Below are 22,186 nucleotides of genomic sequence, written 5' to 3'. Positions count from 1 at the left end.
AAGAACGACTAAAAGAACGACGAAAAATAACTGTTAACTGTAGTTTACTTGCTTTACTATAATATTATGTGTAGTACAAGAATTTCACGCGATGGAAAACTTAAATAACGAGACATCAACTGAAGGAGAAGGGGAAGCTTGCTATGGAATTGTTAGCAATATTCCGAAAGAATTCCGCTCGGCTGATTTACGAGCAATGTTCTCAAACTTCATTAATGACGAAACTGAGGGATTCAAATGCTTTCACTTTCGACATCGTCCTGAGTTTAGATGCGAAGTAGAGACAAATGGCGAAGATAAAGAGGTCCAGTCATCCAATACTACATGCTGTGTTGTAATGATCTTAAAGAAAAAACTGAAAGAGTTGATCAAGAGTTATCACGGTAAAAACTGGGTTGACCGCAATGGAAAATATTTTCCTTCCAAAGCAGTGATATCAAAAATTAGAATCAAAGAAGGAAAAGGTTCGTATTTACTTGCAATAATACTTTTTATACCATGCCATAAAAAATACAGCCAATCAGAACACAAGAAAGCCATTGCATGCTCAACGATATAATTACACTTAAGCTTCCCACTGTGCACTGCACTCTTATTCCTGTCCGAAATTGAGTAAGCAGCGCCATTTCCAGTTTCTTTCCAGGATTGTCACTCAGTTGTGTCAGGGCCAAATTTTTCCTTGGGCTTTATTGATATCAAAAATGAAGCAGAAAATGACTATTTGAACAACTGCTGACTGATAGAGATTATTGTAGACAATATGAAGCCAGTTCAAAGGCATTTGGAGTGAAGCCTGTGTGTATGCTGCATTGATTGTGTTTGCAGCTTTCTCATGGTATACCATGGAATTTGAACCAAATTGTTGTGTGTCTTATGTGTATGTGTCAAATAATGGGGAGAAATAATACCTTGGATATTGACGGTTGCCATGGAATAACAAGAAATGAAAACCAATGATGTTGAAAGTTACCAATGTAATTATTTTCATTCATTAATTGGTCATAAATTTCATTTTTGGTCACTTATTTGCTAGAGATTATACATGTACCATGTTTCTATGGAGTTATAGAAACACGAGTGGAAGTTTGGGAGAACGAGAAATGCTGTGGGAACACGAGGCCACAGCCGAGTGTTTCCACAACTTTTTCGAGTTCTCCCAAACTTTCACAAGTGTTTCTATAACTTGATAGAAACACGGAGAACATGTTTTCTATTTCTTTTAGAAAACACTGCAATGAAAAAAAGGAAAACAACTTGTTTACTTTAATCATCAAAATGTAAATACTCTTTGCACACGCCATCATTGTCAACAGCTTATGCTAGTTCTGTGTTTCTATCGAGTTGCAGAAACACGATTCAGTATGCATATTTTTGAGGGCTGTTTTCTAATAAAGAATAATATTCATTGATTGTTCCAGAAAATATTTATGCCCTTCCCCTGGATGGTTTTTTGGTTTGACCCCAACCCCTCCATCCCTTTGGAAATTCCAGTTGTGGTTCACACTTTCCTTTGAGAATTTTGGCTTTTGTGACTTCCCTCCGCCATGAAATGTCCAGTAACCCTGCTTGAAGTGGATACATATGAATATTTTCTGGAACCACACATCAACTTTTTATTTATTGGTCATGCTGGTTGTTTCCTTGGTTGACCCTGACTGATGGAGGCCGATGATGGCTGTTTTTAATTTATGGTTTCTTCCTTTGTAAGGAGATTTTACAGACTTCTAACATTCCCCTTTCTTACTTTAGACCTCTCCTATAGAACAAGGCAGGAAAAGAGTCAACATTCTTTTACAAGGACAAACTTAGAATTCTCACACCATGACCTTAACGAACTGAAAGAGCTGCACCCTCCTCCACTGATGCCAAATGGTAATGTTGGAACACCTTTGTTGGTATTCATGGAGTTGATAAGAACTTGCAAGCTCCCTCCCCATGTCATAAAAAAACTAGACTTAAATTTTTCTGCGGGCCAGTCTAAAAAGAAATACAGCAATGTTCCACTTGATTATAAATCTTTGGAAAAAGATCGCACTTCAGCTGCAAGAGGACCTAAAAGAAAGCTGGTTCCTTGTACAGTAAAGGACTGCGTGCAAGGTGGATCCAAGGAAAATGACCCTTCATTGTCTGCATGTAGTCTAGAAATGCTGGAGTTTCAGACATCAGAACAGTGTAACAGTGAAAATGGTTCTGACTGTGAAGAACTTGACAAGATTGAGGCTGATCATGATAGTGATGTAGAGGAATGGGACAGACATGAATCATTGCACAATGATGTTACAAGTCAAGAACGAACAAAAGAGAGACTGTTTGAAGAGGATATTGAACTGAAGTGGGAGAAAGGCGGTAGTGGTCTTGTGTTTTATACTGATGCAGCATTCTGGAAAGAACAGGAGGAACCAACTTTTGATGAGGAGACTGCTGATGATTGGGATGTGGACATGGAAATCTATGAAAATCCAGGTGCGTGTACCAATATCAATTTATTATTAATAATAAATTATATGAAATGCAACTTTGACACTTGGCCAACCAGTAAAGAGTTCTTGATTGACAGTTTTCTAACAGATACCTGAAAGCTAGCCTGCAAATGCAGACATATTTTCAGCTGCTGCTTGTCTCAACCGAAAAAATCAGCGGAGACAAGTGACAACCACAAAGACTGCGTTCACAGGCTACCTGAAAGCATGCTGAATATTTATACTAAATATTACATAATTCAGTTCTTTTTAGATGGGAAATAATTATTTCTCTTTTGCACGCAGACGGGGGAGACAAAGATTCCCGAGACCTTCTTCAGATGCGAATAGAAAAGCAGTGGAGAAAAGGGAATGATATTGACCTGAATAAAATTGGAGGTTTTGAGAAATATACCAGAGGATTTGGGGGCCAGCTGATGAGAAAGCAAGGGTGGAAGGAAGGGGGAAGCCTTGGGTTGTCCCAGGTGGGGATAACAGAACCTGTTGTTGCTGAAGGACAACTGCCAAAGTCCAAGAAAGGCTTAGGCTACTATGGTGAAAAGTTACAGCGACAAGTGAAACGACCAAGAGCTGAAAGAAATGTCATTATATCAACTATTTATGATGAGCCAGACAACAATGAGGAGAATGTGTTTGAATCATGGGGACCTGATAAACTCAAGTATGTAAACAATGTTGATTTCGTGCCTGGGAAATCCCATCCAGAACAAAGCAGGAAAATATGACTGCCAAAGTCTGACCTTACATGTACAATATACAATGCAAAGGGTTGTAAAGGGAATATTTATGATTCTGCTTATTTTAATAGTGTGGGTTAGAGTCTATTCAAAGAAGAAGCCTACTGAAACCTTCAGACTGTAGTATAAAGGAATGAATAAGTCTTTTCTCATGGAGATATCACATGGCTTCTATTTGTTACATATTTGTTATAATAACATTTGAACACTGTTGAGCACCCAACTGTGTGCAATGTAGAGAATATATTCAAAACCATGTGTGAACCTGACAACATTTCTCACAACACAAGACGGTGTGGACAGCAAACAAAGTGCAACTACTTTGAGGGGCATGTTTGATTGTTGACTTATCAAATCTTGTCACCGTTGAACTGCTGCGTTTGTGCAATCAAACTGAGAAGTTTGGGCTTGGAGCTGATGCAACTTGCCAGTAAGTTACGGTGTCAACTCCAAAATAAATTGGTCTAATGTTCAAAATGAAAACAATCAGAACTTTGTACAAAGAATGTTAGAAACTAACAAAAAACTACAAAACGTATTCTGAGTGGCAACAGCATGGTTCTAATAACTGTTCCTTGTTTCTAGTTGAAATATTTAAAACAACAGAAGGCTGCTTTCTTCAATTATTATGTAGATTTATTGATCATTTGTTGAGCAGGGTCAACAACTTATTAAGAACCAGTGGCTTGCATCATTCAATTTGCATGTCAACCTATGTTACTGCATAAAGTGGCTACAAACTTTAATTTAATGTAAGTTAAACAGTAGAACAGCTAGTGCTCTACTCTGTCCTGTTTATCTTCAGTTGGTACAATATTTGAAGACATAAATCTAAACACATTTATTTATCTGTACAGACTTTATTCAAAGAAAAGATTCATCTCGCTCTTTCGTCAACTGTACACACTGCAAAGTCATATTAACATTTTTACACATATAATACAATCAATTATGAACCTTTAAATTTTTTTTCTGAGCTCAGAAGTGTTCTCTAGTAAAAGTAATATATTTTACAGACACAAAAGTGACATCAAAATGAATATTTGAATTTTACTCTAGACACAATTAGTAATAGAATTGATCAACAAAACTAAACTTTGTTGTTTCTTTCAATCAGCACTGAGCAACTATGGCAAACAGATTCTACATTCTTGGTCAGCTTTCATGTATTAGTAAAAATGCAACAAGCAAAATGCTACTTGCAATAAACACTCCTACAGAGCCTTTCAATAAAATGCAATCTCTGAAGTCAACCTTTGGTTTACAATAATATTTGTGAATTTTGATCCAGCTTTTTTGGTTTCTTTTTCAGGGTTATTTGGTCATTGTCCTGTTAAATTACTCTTGGCAATTGTCAGCTGAATTTGAAATTGAGGTTTTGCATGTTATTGAAAGAAATCTTAATAAAATGTATTGGTTTGGAAAGAAACTGTACCCGGTTTGTGTAGAAATACTACTAGGGACATGTCAAATAATATTATTTTACAGTCATTGTAATGTATTGTACCTTGTGCACACACAGAAAGCATTAATAGGTGGATATTTTAAACTAAGATAACAATAATTTTAAACTGAGTAATTGCATTTTAACACTTATTACATTTTGATTTATCCTGGTTACAAATGACCATTGTCAAAAACTCAAATCCTAAAATCTCAATGATTTTAGTGGTTATTCTGGATTATAGATCACTTTCATCCTGCAATCTTTGCAGGTATTAACTTTACATCCTGTTTTTAAAATAACACCACTGCTTCCTGTCTCTAACACATTATTTTTGCAACATTGAGATAAACATCTAGTAGTTCTAATCAATACCTGAGTGAGTAATTTGCACATTTAAGCAAGTGTTCACTGTCTGTTGCACCCAGACAATAATTCATAGGGAAAAAGTGATTACTACATAACTTAAGGCTTTACTTTTGCTCAGTAGTATTTTTTTTTTTTTTATAATTTCTTTGATTCCCACAAGATGCTTGAAAAACCTTCAGCTCGTTGTAAATCTCTTGAATACCTCTGACTCAATCTGTCAAAGCCATCTGCAATATCATTTGCAAGTTGCCTTCCCTGGTGTTGTTGATGCCCTTCAGTTCTTTCAGCATCATTCCATATCATGAATGTCTCCAGATCAGAGGCCAGCTTAAATAGTGCTTCACGGTTAGCTCTGACTTGCTTTACTCTCTCTTGCTGTTTATGCTGTAGTATAAAGATAGAAAAGACACCAAGTGTTTTATGGGAAAATACACCACTAATAACATTCACTTCATCATTTCCTGCTCTTTCACAGTTGCTTGTGCAAACAGTCCATTTGTTTATATGATAAAAAGAAAATTGCATGGTCGCTTGAATGTAGATATAAATATAACTAGTAGTAATTGTAGATTAAAGAGTGCGTTCGATTTTTGGTAGGCTTGGTATGTTAAAAAAAACAAAAATTCTAGGGAAAGCATTTTGTGCCTGAGCTGTTAGGTAGGGGTGAAACTGGTCTCCCTTCAGCAGGGGCAAAAACAAATGAATTGATCGCAAAGCACGTGCATACGAGAGGGTTTGTTCTCATTTATACATGTATTGTGTAATATTATACATAAATCTGTGTTTTATATCCAGTCCGTAGTCTGTAGTCTGCAGTTCGCAGTCCACAGTCCACAGTACATGTTTTATACTGACCATGTAAATCGACACCAACCATGTTTGTTCCATCGCTATGCAAGACGACGTGCTTTTAGTACCAAAACTAGGACAATTATTTTGTTTACGAACACGACTTTGAATCGCCTTGGCTTTGGGGTACCAGCTACAGGGCAATGAAACAAAAACAATGAAACAATGAAACGGAGGACATGTTTGTGTACCAAAGCAACCCTGTGGGAGTTGAACTCATATCCTATGTAAACACTTTCGTTGGGTTTACGTTACACAGTTTGCGCACAGAAATCTAGGCAGCGAAGTGAAACTCATTTCCTCCTTTGATTTATTCAGCAGAAAGCAGCACTGGTTTCGGTTGAAGAGAAGAGGGTACACAACATGCAGCCAACCTACGGCTTTCTGTTAAATGTCATTAACTCTGACTTCAAACTTAAATAAACAACTTATCCACTACAGTCTTCAATAAGCTGCCTCAAAAAGTCGTACAAATTTTGTGAAGACATGTCTACAAGGTTTTTAAATGCCATTAACACTGACTTTGAACTTTAAATAAACAACTTCAGTATCCGCTACAGTCCACAATAAGCTTCCTTGACACTCGAAACCGGTCTGCAATATTGTGCAACACTCGAAAGAAAGCACATGGACGAACATGGACATGACATCATTCGCCCCTGAAGAATTTGCTTTTTGGGGGGGGGGGGGGGGGCAAATTGGTGTCCCCAATGGATGGATGGATGGATAGATGGATGGAATGGATGAATGGATAGATTCACAGATCTGGAATTTTTATGCATTACCCGATTAGAACTCCGTTCTGTCAAACGCAATTATTTTCCTGTGTTAAAAACAATATTTTCACGCTGCCATGTAATATCCTCTATAGAATACATCGAGTTTTGATTCACTTTGACAGTCAACTCAGTAGCTGATTGGACTAGTTCTACAGTGTAGTCAGAATGTCTGATGGGGAACTAGGAGGTGACTCATGGGCTTGAATCCTGTTGAGGACTAGATTTTTTTGTTTCTTCTGCATAAAATTCTTTACTAACTTATCATTTAACTATTTTTATTAATTTCATAAATGTAATAATGTACACTCATTGAAGTACAGTATGTAATATGTAAACTTGATCATAGATTTTATACTGCATAATATACTAACAACATGGTGACTTGACTTACATTTCTTCTTTCTGCAGCCTTCCTTAGCTTCTCATCTAATTCTTGAGCTGTCAGTTTACTTCTGTCTTTCCTGCATGGCACTTGTAATGCTTTGGGAATTGGGGTTACAGGTTGTTTGTCCTCATCAAAGCCAACAGTAAATGCAACACTCCTGTTGTTGTCGTTACTGGAAGATTTTGCCAAACTAGTGAGTTTTTCTTTCTGGTATGAAGGCATGACTTGACTTTCACATCCCTTTGACAAGTTATTGTTCTTGTCATCCACAGCAAAATCTTTTGTCATTTGACACGTCAAGGTTCTAAAATCTTTTGCAACATGACGAGCTGTAGTCATTAGTTCAGAAGATGTCATTTTAGGTGTATTGTGACTGATGCCTCCTCCATCACCAATAAGGGACTTCTGTTGGAGGAGTAGTTCAACATTATGTGCAAGCTTTCTAGCAGCTTCTTGTCGATCATGAATTCTTTTCAGTCTCTGCTCCACATGTTGCTGTGTAAGCAAAGGATATGCAGTCAGTTTAAATTTACAGAAGACTAGTAACATATATGGATATGATGTGTCTAAAAAATGCCCATTTTTTCCTCTGTTTTTCCATCATTCTGAAGCAGCAGTTCTGTTAAGCAACAGCCCTGCAGGCTGTATAACCAACCACCAAGATTATCATTCCAGCATGTATGACATGCAATCACTGTGAGGCCGTCATGTAATGAAAATCAGATTTGACCAGATCTCGTCTTCAGTGTTCCTGCCAAGGGTGAATGAATAAGTTCATTATCGGAAATTTGATTTCATTACTCGCTTCAATAGTCTGTTCTTCAAGTGAAGAGTAGAAAATTCAAAACAAGACTCAATCCAATGCTCGAATTTTGATTGGATTAATGAACTTTATTTAACATGAACCTCTTCAAAAATAGTTAGGTATCTTGATGCAAACTTACCTTTCCTGTCCCTTCCATAAAACTTGCTTCGATGTCAGCCATCTTTGATATCTTTCCCGCCACTACAGGAGAAGTCCTGGTGCTTAGCATTCCAAATGTGGTATAAGCGTATTGTTCATTAATCCAATCAAAATTTGAGTATTGGATTGAGTCTCGTTTTACATTTTCTACTCTTCACTTGAAGAACGGACTATTGAAACGAGTAATGAAATCAAATTTCTGATAATGAACTCATTCATTCACCCTTGGCAGGAACGCTTGAGCTGTTTTGACTGTAAGAATTTAATTTGGAAGTTAAATGGAAATTGTTTGCTAACCATAATGAAAAAAAATTCTGTCACACTCCCCCTCAGTGGCATATATAAGCACTATTTTAACTTGTGATTTAATATATCATTTCAAACCCGTCTTTGACCACAAGTTTGTCACAGAATTACCTGAAAAAGTGTAACCAAATTATTAGTTGTTTTATCACATCAGATATGTACAAGCACATGTATGTATGTTGTGTCAATTGAATTTACTCACTTTCTTTCTCTTTTCTGCCATTTTTTGTTTCTCTGTGAGCCTTTCAATACTGATATTTTCTCTTTCTGACTTGACCTGGTCACAGAACCGTTTTGGAGGTGGCCTGCACACCGATTGTTCAATGGGAATGTGGAATGCCACGGCATTGGAAGCTTTGATTTCCATTAATGCATTTTTGCTGGCAGTTGAATTGTTAAGTGCTGAATGATTAGCCTCGGCTGTTGTAAATACACTGAAGTCTGGTCCCTTTCGTTTAACCTTGTCCTGTGTATATTTAGTCGTTTCATCGCTTGATTGCTTTTTAATCTGGCTAGTGTCCTCCCCAGGCGTCTCTTGTTTTCTTTCGTTCCCATTCTGAAAATACATCGCATAGGTAAATAATAGCTTGTACTTGATAGAACTAGTAAGAATACCTGCCTAATTAGGCGACGATTTATTGTAAATGAAAATTTCTCATTCAACTAATCTCTAATCCCATACACATTCACTGATAATTTCCCTTGCTCAAGAAAGAATGTGTCAGATTCAAACAAAACAGCTATATTGATGACAGTGATTAGTCAGTGGCTATACATATCCAAAATATCTACAGATTTTGCTGTTCATGAGTATAACTAATTAAGCTGTTTTTATATGGTTGAAAATTTAATCAGCTTCCCAAGTCACAAAATACAGACAACAACATACATTTTACGACTCACAGTTGTGACAGTTACTTATAATTCATAAGTCATAACTAAAAATATGCCTTGGTATCTATGAAATTGCTGAAGTATGCAGAATCTTCAAATATACCTTTACCCTTGGAGAAATAGTTAAAGTAATTTTTTTAACAAAGAAAGAAACTGTGATTGAAGCTTAATAAGCTTAACTACGACATCAACTATTTGAGAACTGTAAGCTTCCTTATGCATGATCATGGCTTAGCTGGGCTAGCTAACTGGAAAAACATACATGTAGAGCCCATGGAACGAATTTTGATCGTAAAAATCAGCTACGCTTTCCTACGATTCTACTAGCTATTTGAAAACGTCCTACCTCCTCCACTCTCAAACGAGAATCTTGAATTTCTCGCAAACCTTCTCTTCTAAGTACAGGAGAAGTTTTAAAAGGGAGAACCCGTAAGCTATCGAAATGAACACTTTGAGTCTCCATGTGCGTTGATCCTTCGGGCCGACTGGTTTTTTCGATTTGAGGTAGATATATATTTTAACTAACGTAAAACTTAGAAAATACCGCTGAAAAATGAGCTTTAGCAAAGGAAAACTACGCTGAATTCTGCAGACTGACAAAATTCGTTGCGTCCAAAACAATGATCCAAACACTTCTCGTTGTGAAGTTTACCCGGCAAGTGTCTTTTGATTGGCTGGTTGGATTGCTAACTGACAACCTCGTCCTCGTTCCGAACTTGGAAGAGAGACTTACCCCATGGAAACGAGGTTACTACAGAACAAATGGCAGGAAAACAAGATGGCGAATGAACAATGGAAGAACAACAACAACAAGACTTTTCCAATGTCAAAGGATCTGAAGTCGATGTTTTCAGGGATACGGTGTTACGATATCTAGGTGAGTGCTTCATTTATTGCAATAAAATCGTCATGACAAATTTTATGCCGCTATTTCTGGAGGACTATTTAGTTCTATCTTCAATGGAGGACAAAAATCCTTGGAACAGTTATGGAAAACCTTGCTTCCACATCCTTAACTTATCAAATAATCAGATGTAGCGTAATATGAACTTATCTTACCACGTGGATACCGAGAATGGCCCTTCCCTCCCCCCTCCAAATAATGTTGGGGTGACGAAACACTTTCAGGACGTGCTAAAGTGTACTGGGCTGCACAAACTACAACATCGCTTGGGGGCGAGGGGGAAAGGAGGAGAAATTAAGGCATAGCGTGTTAATTGTCCTAAGAGTTTTGTCCCTCAGTGTTGGTTCTATCTTCTCATCATGCCAAATTGTACACGAGCTACTTCGAGTTTCGTTCAGGTGCTGCCTTCAGATTGGTGAAAGACTGGCTAGGTATTCCGTAATTCAGCCCTAAGTATCTAAATACAGCTTGCTATACTTTTTTCACCAATTTAGGCGAAGAAAATGGTTAACTTCAGTATGATTGTGGTATAAAGGGATTTTTCAGAGGAAATTGTATGGTGGCACTTCTACTTTTTATTGTGTAGGTCTTTTGCAAAAACTTTCATCATGTAACATTAATAGTAATTAATAGTGGTATAGGGCAGAGTTGCCTAAAAACATAAACAGTTGACACTATTCACTGGTGATTGACCTGTTACACACCCAAATTATTCTAGTCTTTACAAATAGTTGATGATGGATTTGGTTTTATTAAGCAATGATGTATTGTTTGACGTCATCGCTTTATGCTGGCATGTATGCATTCCTTTGGATAGTGATTTCGCGTAGTTTGTCGCACTTATGTCCGTGCGCTTATGTCGCGCACTTTTTATCCCCCTGTGGAAGTGAAATGCACTCTGGGAGTTCCTTTGCTGCTTTCCTTTGCTGTTTGTAGGTTCAGCGAAGTGCTTTTAATTAGAGCTTTTAAAAGAAGATTTAGGGGTGGATTTTGGTATAAACAGTATCGGATAAATTTGCATTCACGGGCAAACTCATAATAAGAACATATCCTCCATACGTACAAGTTTAGATAGACAAGTAAGTTGCACAGGCGATAGGTGAAGGCTTTGCGGCTTTCCTTTGCTGTTTGTAGGATCAGCAGACTGCTTTTAACTGATATGACAAGTATACAGTTAAAACAACAAATTAATTTCCGGTGAGGTAATTAGTGTTGCCAACTATTTTTAGAGATAATAAGGTGTCGATTTCAGAGAGAGTAACATTCCTTTGTGGTTATTCTTTGGTGTTTGTAGGATCAGCAGAGTGCTTTTAATTTCAGCTTTTAAATGAAGATTTGGGGGTTGATTTTGGTTTATACAGTGTTGGATAAATTTGTGCTCACTGGCAAACTCATAATAAGAACATATCGTCCATACATATAAATTTAGATAGACAAGCAAGTTGCACACGCAATAGCTGAAGGGTCTACATAAAATTTACAGATTGGTAGCGCAGTTGTACTTTTGCCTGTCTTGAAGTGAATTGAATGAGCATTGTATGAACACTGAAATATACAGTTTACAGTAGTGATAATGAAGTCAGTGTATGATTCATTTGCAGTTTTCAGTTTTTTATGAAGTTTTGGAAATGTGCTGTTTTAAATTTTCTGTCAACGAAAGAGTGGTTGTGATTAAACAATGAATAATCATTTTGTCAGGGTAAAGACAATATGAATGTTCATTAATGCCAAGTATACGGCTAACAACAAATTAATTTTCTGTGAGGTAATTGGCGTTGCCAAATATCTTTAAAGACAATAAGGTGTCGATTTCAGAGAGAGAAACTTTTACTTTGTGGCTTTCCTTTGCTGTTTGTAGGATCAGCGGAGTGCTTTTAATTTCAGCTTTTAAACGAAGATTTGGGGGTGGATTTTGGTTTATACAGTGTCGGATAAATTTGCGCTCACGGGCAAACTCATAATAATATATCTTCAATACATACAATTTTAGATAGACAAGCGGGTTGCACACGTGATATGACAAGTCAAGAGAAAATGATTTTCTTTTGGACAAGTATATGGTTAAAACAACAAATTAATTTCCGGTGAGGTAATTAGCTTTGCCAAATATCTTTAAAGGTAATAAGGTGTTGATTTCAGAGAGAGGAACTTTTCAGCAGAGGGCTTTTTATTTGGGTTGGTACATTTCGCTGACCCCCAGTACATGGACTAACAAGATGGACCTGGTACATGAACTACTTGAATGAACCACCAATGGACTACCCTAAATGTAAACCCCTAAAATTTCTAACCCAAAAGTTTAAGAATCAGTTCTCATGTTCTCATGTTCTCATGCTCATGTTCCAATCTTCTAGGAACAATTTTTAAACGTCATCGCTTCTGCATGCATTGTGTGCTGTTTATTTTATTGTGTAGGCAGTGATCTAAACCTTATTTTATAGCCTCCTTTTCTCGTGTATCTAAAAATATTAATTGCTGTTGAGGTGCATGGGAGACTTCCAGTTACAAAGAAAACAAAAAAAAGTCAGAAGTCAAAAGAGTGGCTAATGTCAGAAGGGATACCAGGTTAGAAAGTTTGACAGATGAATTTGAATCTCCAGTATTTTCAACACACAAATCCTTACAGTATCCTTTAGATGCCAACCTCAATTACTACTCATTTTGATCCCCAAAATGTTGCTTCTTGCGGAAAAGCAAGCTCTGGGCCAAAGACTAAGAAAATATTCCAGTATTTGAATGTTGACAGATCAGCACTACTACACTTAGTCAAGTGATGCTGCAAGATCAATATCACAGAATTGCTCAATCATTGTTTGACTAGTTGTGGTCACCTTCATGGCATAAAAGGTTACCATAGCAATGATACAACTCGTTGAAAACACCCTTAATTTTAGCTTTAAGTGCTTACAGTTAAAAAATGGCAAGTAAGCATTAACAAATTCTTGGGGTAGGGGGCTGGCTCAGATCCACTATTAAATTTTGAAATGCTGAAATGGCCTAGAACCCCCTATGGAATATATTTATCTTACCTGGATGACACGGACTCTGTACCTTCATATATAGATATGTAGTGTTCACAATATTGTATTGTTTGGCATTTTCAAGCCCTTCCCGTTCTGTGATAACGTTCTTACCTAATTGCCTTTCCCTGTGGGCATTTTGGTTTTAGAAATAAAGTGCTTTAAAACATCAGTCTTGCTAGCCCAGTGGGAGTACAAAATGTAGTTGAATGGTACAAATGTTGTTTGGTTAAGACAGCTACCTGTTTAGTGTTTAAAACACTCAAGTTCCTTGAAGCTGAACTCTTCCAACTTTATCTACTTGAAAAGAAGTTGATTTATGTCTTCAGTTTGGTCCTGGTTTCATTGTCTTGGTATAAAGAACAGGACATTTTTTATATGACATATTTTTAAGACAACTTGGATAATTACTTTTTATACCAAAAGGCTTCAGTTATTGTCACCTGTTCAACTCAGGAATCTCTCAAGTATGACCTTCACTAATCCTTGTTAGGAGCTAAAAAGCAACATCTTAAGATCTGGATGGTGTGCCAGGATTTGTTTGTGTAGCAGAGCGTTTTAAGTGAACTTTATGCTTTGACTCTTGTTCTCTTAAAGCAGTCATGGATGACGACTCTTTCTACTTAGGAGCAGTGAAGGATGGAATCTTTCAATGTAAATAAAGTCAACCAACTGTAGATAACACAAGTGTTGACTTGGCACAGCACTTGTGCAAACAAGACCTAAAACACCACTTACCTTCATGTTATCAAATACAAGCCATGTTTGAAGCAACCTTTGAGCAAGCGTTTTCCACTGAATGTTCACTTAAACTTGGTATTACTTCGCAGCAGCAAACTTTGGCAGTTCCCCAGTGCTAAAAGTGTGTTTTCATTCCCGTGTTATCAAGTAAGACTGGTTTACAGTGTTGTTCACTGGTTTCCTGTGTTTGTGATCAATGACCACAGCAAGAGCAGGCTATTTTTAAAAACAATTTTATTTGCTCATGCATAGTTCCAAGGGGTTGGCACCCAACACAAGGCCAGTGTTTGAGACAACCTTATAGCAGGTGTTTATTTTAACTATCAAACAATTACCACTCAATTCAATTGTTTGACCATTGCCACAAGATGGAAGAAACTTGGGTCATTGATGCATTAATAGTTAACAGGTTTCTTTATTAAGAATTCATAGTTTGTTAAACAAAGTCTTTTATATATCTAATTTCACTGACTGTTTGAAAAACTGCAGTGATATTTTTGTCGTAAAATGTATAAGTGCTCTTAGTAAGGGCTGTTATATTGTGCTTGTATAAAGCTTTGAATCACTGTGATTTTCTTTATACTTGGTTCTGAATGCTGTTGGTTTATAGAAAAAAAAATACTCTTCTTGTAGACACCTGCTAAACCAGTGAACTATTAACCCTTTTCTTTTGTGCCAGTGGAGGACTTATAAAGGCGTGAAATGACACAATTTCTAATTTTTTTCTTTTGAGTAAATTAAGATCTAATTTAGGCAGGAGTGCCAATGGCTTGTTAACCTGCCACTGGTTTGATGTGACCTTTTTTAAAAAAGACCAGCACTTAACAGTCCTTTAAAGTGGTAAAGTTGCTACTTGTTAGCCTAAGAAGGGTAACAAGAACACATTTATTAATTTTGTCAGAGAGTAATTCAGTAGCCATGACATTATAGAGATCAGAAACAAAGAAGGCATTGATTCAAGTGAATATACTATGAACTGTGGAGGTTATGAATGATCATGGCAGTTACGAACAAAACTTAATAAGCAGTTGTGAAATTAAAGCCTAAAAGAAATAAAATTTAAGGCTTGAACGGGATTCAAACCCATGACCCTTGCAATCACCCTCGCAATTCCATTCCAGCCTGAATTTTTTTCAGGCTTTAATTTCGCAGCTGCTTAAGTTGTGAACATAACTGCGAGGATCAATCATGTCCTTGTCAAATGTCTCATGACTCAGTTCAAATATATGATCTTTGATATATTCACTTGCATTCTTCACCTTCAATGAGTATATCATTAACTGATAATTGCAGACTATGGATGTACTGGGGTTAAAATGCAGATTGCAGACTGTAGACCATTATTTTAACTCAAGTATGTCACCATTTCCATCATTGAAAAATGGAAATAACACGATGTAGACTCAAAAAGTCTTCAGTCTGCATTTTACCCCCAGTCTGTAGTATGTAGTCTGCAGTCTGCATTAAATTTTTACAAGAAAAATGGTTTGCAAAAATGTTGCAACCTGTGCAGCTAAGTTGAGAAAATTTTGTTTCGATTTAAGCTGGGCCATTCAATTTTTATTTTCATTGTTCTGCCTTATTCCCAGGGGCTCAAAAGTTCCTTTGTGTTACATGATTGTATACACACTTATTGGCTAATGAGTGAGAAAGCTAACCAAGTCTCACAACCTTTTTTTGTTTCATTTCTGATTTCTGATACTGTGTTTGTTATCTGACTTAAAGATTTTTTTTACCACAGTTGGTCATGTTTAATTTCTTATTTAGGGTGTTCCTTTCAACAGGATATGCCAATGAATTTGGTGAGGCATTTCGCACACACATCCCTCGATTTATTTACCTAGGTAGCTATGGCGTCGCCTCAACATACTGCCTGGCAGACTCCATTGACAAAGGGAGACGCTGCTACCAGGAGAGCAGCCATCTGAACAGCTATCTTCAGAAACGGAAAGCTATTGAAACCATGGTGGAAGCAGCAGTGTGGCAGGGGCTGGCATCTGTGATTATACCAGGCTTTACAATCAACAGGATTTGCGCTGCCTCCAGGTTCACACTGAAGAGATGTTCTAGAACAATGCCTCCTCGTGCTCAGATGTGGGTGACTACCCTTGCAGGACTGAGTGCAATACCTGTTATTATCAAACCTATTGATAGGTGGGTGGCATTAAATAACTGAATTTAAAGGCACAGTGATGAGAGGACTTAGACATGAATTTAAGAGCTTCTGCCTGAGAGACCGGGGCAGACTTGGAAATGAAGGTCGGCCGATTTCGCTTAAAATTGGTACACAAAGTCGTTATGTGGAGTTATGTAATATGCCAAAGTTTCAGGTTCAACAACCATTTTTTAGCCGAGTTCTGGATATCAGCCCCTCAGGGGTCCCCAGAGGCTGATTTTTAGTGTAGTTTTGGCCACTTTTCATTCTCTCTTTTAGCGACGTACAATTAATTTCAGACAAAACCAAAACCATATTTGTAACGCCCTATCCTTAGGCTTCTATGGGTAAAAACATTAGTTCACGGGAAGTTTTTGTTAGCCTGTGGCTGTGATCACAACTTAGTCCTATTTGAAGCATATGGGGAGCAACCGGAAATGGCCTGTTTTTCAGACCGCGTATTTTCCTTGCCCATGTTTTATATCGTGAAGTCTTAGTATCCCTGCAAAGTTCAGCCCTTAGTTTAGTAATACCAAGAAAAAAATACTAAGGTTGAGGCTTTTTTACTAAGAAAAAACATACGAGAAGATGACTAACCAGGCCACTTCTGGTTTAAGTCTCAACAAAGCGTGTCTGTAAAAATCAGCTATTTGATTTCGATAAACACCTTTTTTTCTTCTAAGTCGGGAATTAGAGACTCTGAAGTTAATTCTAACCGAAAAGACTTACCGTTAATCAGAAATTTTCATGTGATTTTTTCAGGACTGATCAGATTTTGGTCCGGCAACGGTTATAAATTTTGTGGAAGAAATCTTGAAAATTACGGATAATGGAGTCGCTGGACTCTGAAGAAAAACAACTTATCAGTCACTCTAAATGCAATCACAACGTCTCTCATGACACCACTTGAAAATTGCTTTGAACCTCGAATAAATTTTGCATATATTTATAGCTAATTGTAAAATTAAATGCAGTCTCACTATTCCAGTCTTTACGCAAGGTGTCTGGATAAATTCACTTAGAGGCACGCCCCTTTCTTATAATCCATTAAAAGTGAAGCAACATTAAAAACCTTAGCCCCAGCGATAAATTGATCGTGAGTGCATCGTTGTGAGTAATGAAAATTCAGGTCCGTTTTCCCCGCCAAGTCGCTGAATGTCTGACTAAATTACCAGAAAATTACTCATTGGCATACTTTCCCTTTCTCTATCGGGATTTTCCTTTTGTTGCTTTCTCAGTCCGCACAGATCCAGACTAAATCGGTGTACTACATATATCCAAAGATAGGACAGGGGAGGAGTGGATTTTCCTTCAAAGACTACTGCTTATAGCACCCTAGCTGTAGAATTGCTGGCCCTTAACTCCGATTTCCATAAAAAAGAAGTGATAATCCCCAGGACGACCAGTACGCTTAGTGTAGGTGGTATGGTAAGTCGTCACAAAGTCCTCATGCCTGCTGGAGCTTAAATTGGTTATTGCTCTTCTTTCCTGGACAAGATGATAATCACCGGCTCCCATTTATAAATCTGGGTTGAGAGAGACAGTGTGAAAGAAAATTGCCTTTCCGAAGACGACATGACAACGCCCTAGTAACCAGGAGCTCTCGATCCGGAGTCCAGCCCGCAACCATTAGGCCGCGACCGTGCTATGCGCTAGGCAGTTGTCAGTTTTGTATAGAATCCGAAAGCGTTACTACGTTACATGTTTACTTCAGTCTGTCGTAAATTGATAAAATGCAACCGTGAAATGAATATATGGCCAGCACATGGACATCTTGCCGGCTGGATTGTTTATTCACAAGAAAAGAAACTATCTGCGATCAATTAATTAAATTTATTAACTCTACTCATTCTTTAAGTGAATTTGTTTCATTTGAGTATGCTTGAAAGGCAGAGGAGCAAAAAAGTCTGGCTATTACAATTTAGTCTCCTGGAAAACTGAAAACATGATTATACAGTGTCCCGTTTGGAAAGAGAATGGCATATGCGGGGCACGAGATAACAAGCCGCCAGAGGCTGCTGAGACTCTCCCGTTAGTGACGTTAGATCAAGATGTTACCCACCTGCTGGCCAAATTAAAGTGGGCACTGGTGGTAATAAACTGGCCACTTCCCATAGAGTTGACAATTTCCCTGAATGGAAGTTAAAGTATGAATTAAAGAAGATTGCCCACGTCACTGCCGAAAATTCACTCGTTTGCGTGACCAAAGTGGGCCATGTCAGCACCCTTTCCATCAAAGAGAAAAAAGAAATTGAAGAAATCAAAGAAGGTTACCGCTGATGTTTCAGATAGCATATTTCAGGCGTTCGGCATTGTAATACCTATTGCATCCATGAGTATCCAAGGTTAGTGTGACTGCATGCATTTTCATCAGACAAATTTATTTTGCACGTTCAAAGATTTTTTTACACGCTTTAATGTCTTTGATTCGTTCCACTGGTTCAAGGATCATTGTTCCATCATCATCTGCATAGACATTTAAACAAAATATCTAACTTAAATTGTCTACCCAGTACCTGCCCACAATTCAATTTCTAACATTTTCGACACCATATTCGATGTTGTTTCTCTTGAAAAGTCGAAAGGGCTTCGAGATGAATTAAGTAGTTTCACATGCCCAATATTAAATCACAGTGGAGACGCTTCGCGTGTCATCCTCAAAAAATGTAATCTCCTGGCGAAAATAGGAAGTAATTTGGCCCTCTATTGTATCCTGAGGCTTACTTAATTGCAATCTCTATCGTAACGATAGTATTCTTATTTAGAGTCGATACCAAAGAGGAGCTTGGACGGAAGCTTGAAGGAAAGCACCTCTGAGTGCGTCACAATTAAGTCGGAAATTTTGGTACCACTAGTCACACAAGGTATTTGTGATCTTCTGGCATGGGGAAGGAGAAAAAAACTCACGGCTTAAAATTATAATCATGGTGAATAGTCAGCTATGAAGGCACGTGATGTTAGAATGTCATAAATTTCAAAACATCCGTCATATCAAACCCACCTGTCTGGATTTCATGACTATTTCATGAAATCAAAATATCGTTTTTGCCAGGTATAACAAAATTAAAAGAGAAGAGAAAGGGTACTAAAGGAATTAAAAGGTGCAAAAAAACTATGTTTGTCCCAAGAAACCTTGAAAGCGTCAATAAAAAACAGAGAGTTAGATGAGAAAAGTCAAACTTAGGGTAATTATGCCTGACAAAGGTTCTCCTTTATTGGCTTTTTCAATGATTGACACGGTTTGCAGTTAGTATTTATTTCATTGACAAGGAATTATTAATTATCTTTTAGCAATTTAACATATCTTGTATTACACTCACTAGTTTTACCTAATCACGTAATTGGGGAAATTCTCAAAATATAATTTTAAGTAGGATCATGCCAGCACAGTAAAAATATTTGCTTTATAATAATTTGTGTCTTAATTCAAATAATTTAATTGTCCCTGCCCCTTTCCTCCTCCAATACAAACAGTTATTTATATTACAAAAATTTCACATGAAGAGTAGTTATATATGATAATGTATGACCGGACATTTGACTGAGATCTGTTGGGAATAATAATATTGTTGCCCCTTGCCTGCAAAATTTGTTTTATGTCCAGCAGATGAAATCATACTTTCCTTCGTTCTCCAAAATACAAAACCCTTGGGTAAGTCAAATGATAATTGTTGTTGTGTTGCACGTGATGTTAGAATGTCATAAATTTCAAAACATCCGTCATATCAAACCCACCTGTCTGGATTTCATGACTATTTCATGAAATCAAAATATCGTTTTTGCCAGGTATAACAAAATTAAAAGAGAAGAGAAAGGGTACTAAAGGAATTAAAAGGTGCAAAAAAACTATGTTTGTCCCAAGAAACCTTGAAAGCGTCAATAAAAAACAGAGAGTTAGATGAGAAAAGTCAAACTTAGGGTAATTATGCCTGACAAAGCAAGGTTGCCATGGAAACAAGGCAGAGTCCCATAAATAAGGCTTTTTTTCTCAGCTTTTCCCACCTAACTTATACACTCAGTAAACAACTTGCTTCATTGTATTTTGATTACTTTTCTTGTTATCAACGTATAAAGTTTCCCCTCACCTTCCAGTCCCCTGGGTACAGGGTACAAATGCTACATAAAATTTAGTTTCAAATCCGTTAGTAGGAAAATTTCTAGTTTATGGTTTGAAAATATATATTTCCTTTAAATAATTTACTTTGGGATCATTGATTGTTTCTTAATTGTGCAGCTGGTGTCTAAAAATCTCTCCTAAAAAGTAATTAAGAGTTTGACAGGAAGTGCGTAGTAGGTAACTTCTCTAAAAATGTTTCGTAGTAAAAAAGCCTCAACCTTAGTATTTTTTTCTTGGCATTACTAAACTAAGGGCTGAACTTTGCAGGGATACTAAGACTTCACAATATAAAACATGGGCATGGAAAATATGCGGTCTGAAAAACAGGCCATTTCCGGTTGCTCCCCATATGCTTCAAATAGGACTAAGTTGTGATCACAGCCACAGGCTAACAAAAACTTCCCGTGAACTAATGTTTTTACCCATAGAAGCCTAAGGATAGGGCGTTACAAATATGGTTTTGGTTTTGTCTGAAATTAATTGTACATTGCTAAAAGAGAGAATGAAAAGTGGCCAAAATTACACTAAAAATCAGCCTCTGGGGACCCCTGAGGGGCTGATATCCAGAACTCGGCTAAAAAATGGTCGTTGAACCTGAAACTTTGGCATATTACATAACTCCACATAACGACTTTGTGTACCAATGTTAAGCGAAATCGGCCGACCTTCATTTCCAAGTCTGCCCCGGTCTCTCAGGCAGAAGCTCTTAAAGTGTTTTACTCTTATAGAGGCTCTTTCCACCCAAGAATATAAACTGGTAACAGCAAGCCAACATCACCATTTGTTTAACTTGGCAGGGTGCCAAGAGCAAAAGCAGTTCTCTTACATGGTCAATCACACAAATACAGGAAAAAATGCCTTTATTCAATAGCATTCACGTGGTCTCAGCAAGTGATCAGGGGACAGTACCATTCATTGTATAACCTTACCTACCAAACATGTTGTTCCGCTGACAATATATGACAGCACAAAAATGTGGATGGGTGGGCTTTCTACAATTATGTGGATCTTGTAAGTTCGCATTAACAGTTTTTTTTTCTCATAAACGCCTTATTTCTTTCTTTTTAGACTGGTTGATAATGTGATGGATGGAATGATTCACATTTCCAGACAACTTGGCATCTCTCACCAACTTGATCACAGTCACAAGAAATAGAAACTTGTCAATTTTGCTCTGGATATATGACAAACTGAACAGAACAATAATTATTTTGTGTACGATTTGTAACTTGTGTTGTTTCCTTCAACTGGCTTTGCTCAGTTTTTTCTGTTTTATTTCTGATTCTCCTTGATCTTTCACTATGTATGTTTTCCCGCTGTTATCTCTAAGTTTCTAAACCTCCATTTCTGGATACTACACAGATGTACAGTACAAAGTGATTGTAAAAAAAAATCCATTTGTACAGCAGATGATATTTTACAAAAGTTAATAAAGGCAATGTAGATTTTCAAAAGGGTGTAAGAGTATACATAATATAGATTTAGCCAAGCCTAAAAGCAGAGCTCCTGGGTTAAGCGAGAAATTTGATTTGAATTTTGTAACTCTGCAGTGAGGTTTTCTGTATATTGTTTGGCCTTCTGTTTTGAGTTTGAATAATCTCAAAATGCATAAGACAAAAGCAATGAAAAACATTTGTATAAAAGAAATATTTATACTTCTGTTAACTTTAATCCTGGGTTAGCATTAACTGGCTCCCAAACAACCCAGTCCCATTTACAACAAGTTAACCTGACATGAACCCGCAATCCAATAGAAAACCAGCACTTGGTCAGCGGTCAACTTTAAAAAAACATGCGACCTTGATGAGCCCTAAACTTGAGCCCACGATATGGTCACATATTACTGGTCAGCGGATACCTTGTTTTGACAGGTGTCAATTGATCATAACATGGATGTCCAATATCAAAGAATGAGGCTATAAACCAAGGCTGTATGTTTCTGTCAACCTTTTAGCTGGAGTACAGCCGCCATCTTGCACGACTCCGTTGTCATCGTCATGCGTACGCGCCCATGAGCAATACCGCTAGCCATGATAACCATG

The 22,186-nt window shown here is 37.3% G+C and overlaps 3 protein-coding genes across 8 annotated transcripts; 2 read left to right on the top strand and 1 right to left on the bottom strand.

The window, feature by feature from the left end:
- The first annotated feature begins 54 nt into the window (after positions 1-54).
- On the top strand, positions 55-7,044 carry LOC110058893 (G patch domain-containing protein 3-like). 4 transcript variants are annotated; one of them, XM_089280462.1, is made up of 4 exons: positions 55-464; positions 1,750-2,463; positions 2,766-3,141; positions 6,201-7,044. In XM_089280462.1, the coding sequence occupies exons 1-4, from the start codon at positions 92-94 to the stop codon at positions 6,268-6,270; spliced, it is 1,533 nt and encodes a 510-aa protein (XP_089136588.1). In that variant the 5' UTR covers positions 55-91; the 3' UTR covers positions 6,271-7,044. The 4 variants fall into 4 exon arrangements, with proteins under 4 accessions (XP_089136588.1, XP_089136587.1, XP_020621215.2 ...); XM_089280461.1 differs by having other exon boundaries at positions 6,198-7,044; XM_020765556.2 differs by lacking the exon at positions 6,201-7,044 and adding an exon at positions 4,530-4,646.
- LOC110058894 (uncharacterized) lies at positions 4,058-14,365 on the bottom strand. 2 transcript variants are annotated; one of them, XM_020765558.2, is made up of 4 exons: positions 13,870-14,365; positions 8,516-8,869; positions 7,050-7,538; positions 4,058-5,414 (listed from the first exon to the last, which is right to left on the bottom strand). In XM_020765558.2, exons 1-4 carry the CDS (start codon positions 13,873-13,875, stop codon positions 5,166-5,168), a joined length of 1,098 nt encoding a protein of 365 aa, XP_020621217.2. In that variant the 5' UTR covers positions 13,876-14,365; the 3' UTR covers positions 4,058-5,165. The 2 variants fall into 2 exon arrangements, with proteins under 2 accessions (XP_020621217.2, XP_020621216.2); XM_020765557.2 differs by lacking the exon at positions 13,870-14,365 and adding an exon at positions 9,554-9,858.
- Positions 9,939-21,598, top strand: LOC110058895 (mitochondrial fission process protein 1-like). Of its 2 annotated transcripts, none has more exons than XM_020765560.2 (3): positions 9,939-10,084; positions 15,657-16,026; positions 21,213-21,598. In XM_020765560.2, exons 1-3 carry the CDS (start codon positions 10,000-10,002, stop codon positions 21,298-21,300), a joined length of 543 nt encoding a protein of 180 aa, XP_020621219.1. In that variant the 5' UTR covers positions 9,939-9,999; the 3' UTR covers positions 21,301-21,598. The 2 variants fall into 2 exon arrangements, with proteins under 2 accessions (XP_020621219.1, XP_020621220.1); XM_020765561.2 differs by having other exon boundaries at positions 9,944-10,084; positions 15,717-16,026.
- The last annotated feature ends 588 nt before the right edge of the window (positions 21,599-22,186 follow it).

The sequence above is a fragment of the Orbicella faveolata genome, unplaced genomic scaffold (assembly GCF_042242905.1).
Source record: "Orbicella faveolata isolate gen_17 unplaced genomic scaffold, um_ofav_v1 contig_47, whole genome shotgun sequence".
In the NCBI taxonomy this organism is placed as follows: Eukaryota; Metazoa; Cnidaria; class Anthozoa; order Scleractinia; family Merulinidae; genus Orbicella; species Orbicella faveolata.
The sequence above is the reverse complement of the archived record's forward strand: the minus strand, read 5'-3'. Positions and strand labels throughout refer to the sequence as shown.

What these genes read in the sequence shown, in the direction of transcription:
- LOC110058893 (XM_089280461.1), top strand. Translation starts at nt 92, where the DNA reads ATGGAAAACTTAAATAACGAGACATCAACTGAAGGAGAAGGGGAAGCT. An exon ending in TAGAATCAAAGAAGGAAAAG is followed by an intron (nt 465 to 1,749) that starts GTTCGTATTTAC and finishes TTCTTACTTTAG; the next exon opens with ACCTCTCCTATAGAACAAGG. An exon ending in TGGGGACCTGATAAACTCAA is followed by an intron (nt 3,142 to 6,197) that starts GTATGTAAACAA and finishes TGATTTATTCAG; the next exon opens with CAGAAAGCAGCACTGGTTTC.
- LOC110058894 (XM_020765557.2), bottom strand. Translation starts at nt 9,670, where the DNA reads ATGGAGACTCAAAGTGTTCATTTCGATAGCTTACGGGTTCTCCCTTTT. An exon ending in CTCGTTTGAGAGTGGAGGAG is followed by an intron (nt 8,870 to 9,553) that starts GTAGGACGTTTT and finishes ATGTATTTTCAG; the next exon opens with AATGGGAACGAAAGAAAACA. An exon ending in AGGCTGCAGAAAGAAGAAAT is followed by an intron (nt 5,415 to 7,049) that starts GTAAGTCAAGTC and finishes TTTATACTACAG; the next exon opens with CATAAACAGCAAGAGAGAGT.
- LOC110058895 (XM_020765560.2), top strand. Translation starts at nt 10,000, where the DNA reads ATGGAAGAACAACAACAACAAGACTTTTCCAATGTCAAAGGATCTGAA. An exon ending in TACGGTGTTACGATATCTAG is followed by an intron (nt 10,085 to 15,656) that starts GTGAGTGCTTCA and finishes TCCTTTCAACAG; the next exon opens with GATATGCCAATGAATTTGGT. An exon ending in ATTATCAAACCTATTGATAG is followed by an intron (nt 16,027 to 21,212) that starts GTGGGTGGCATT and finishes CTTTCTTTTTAG; the next exon opens with ACTGGTTGATAATGTGATGG.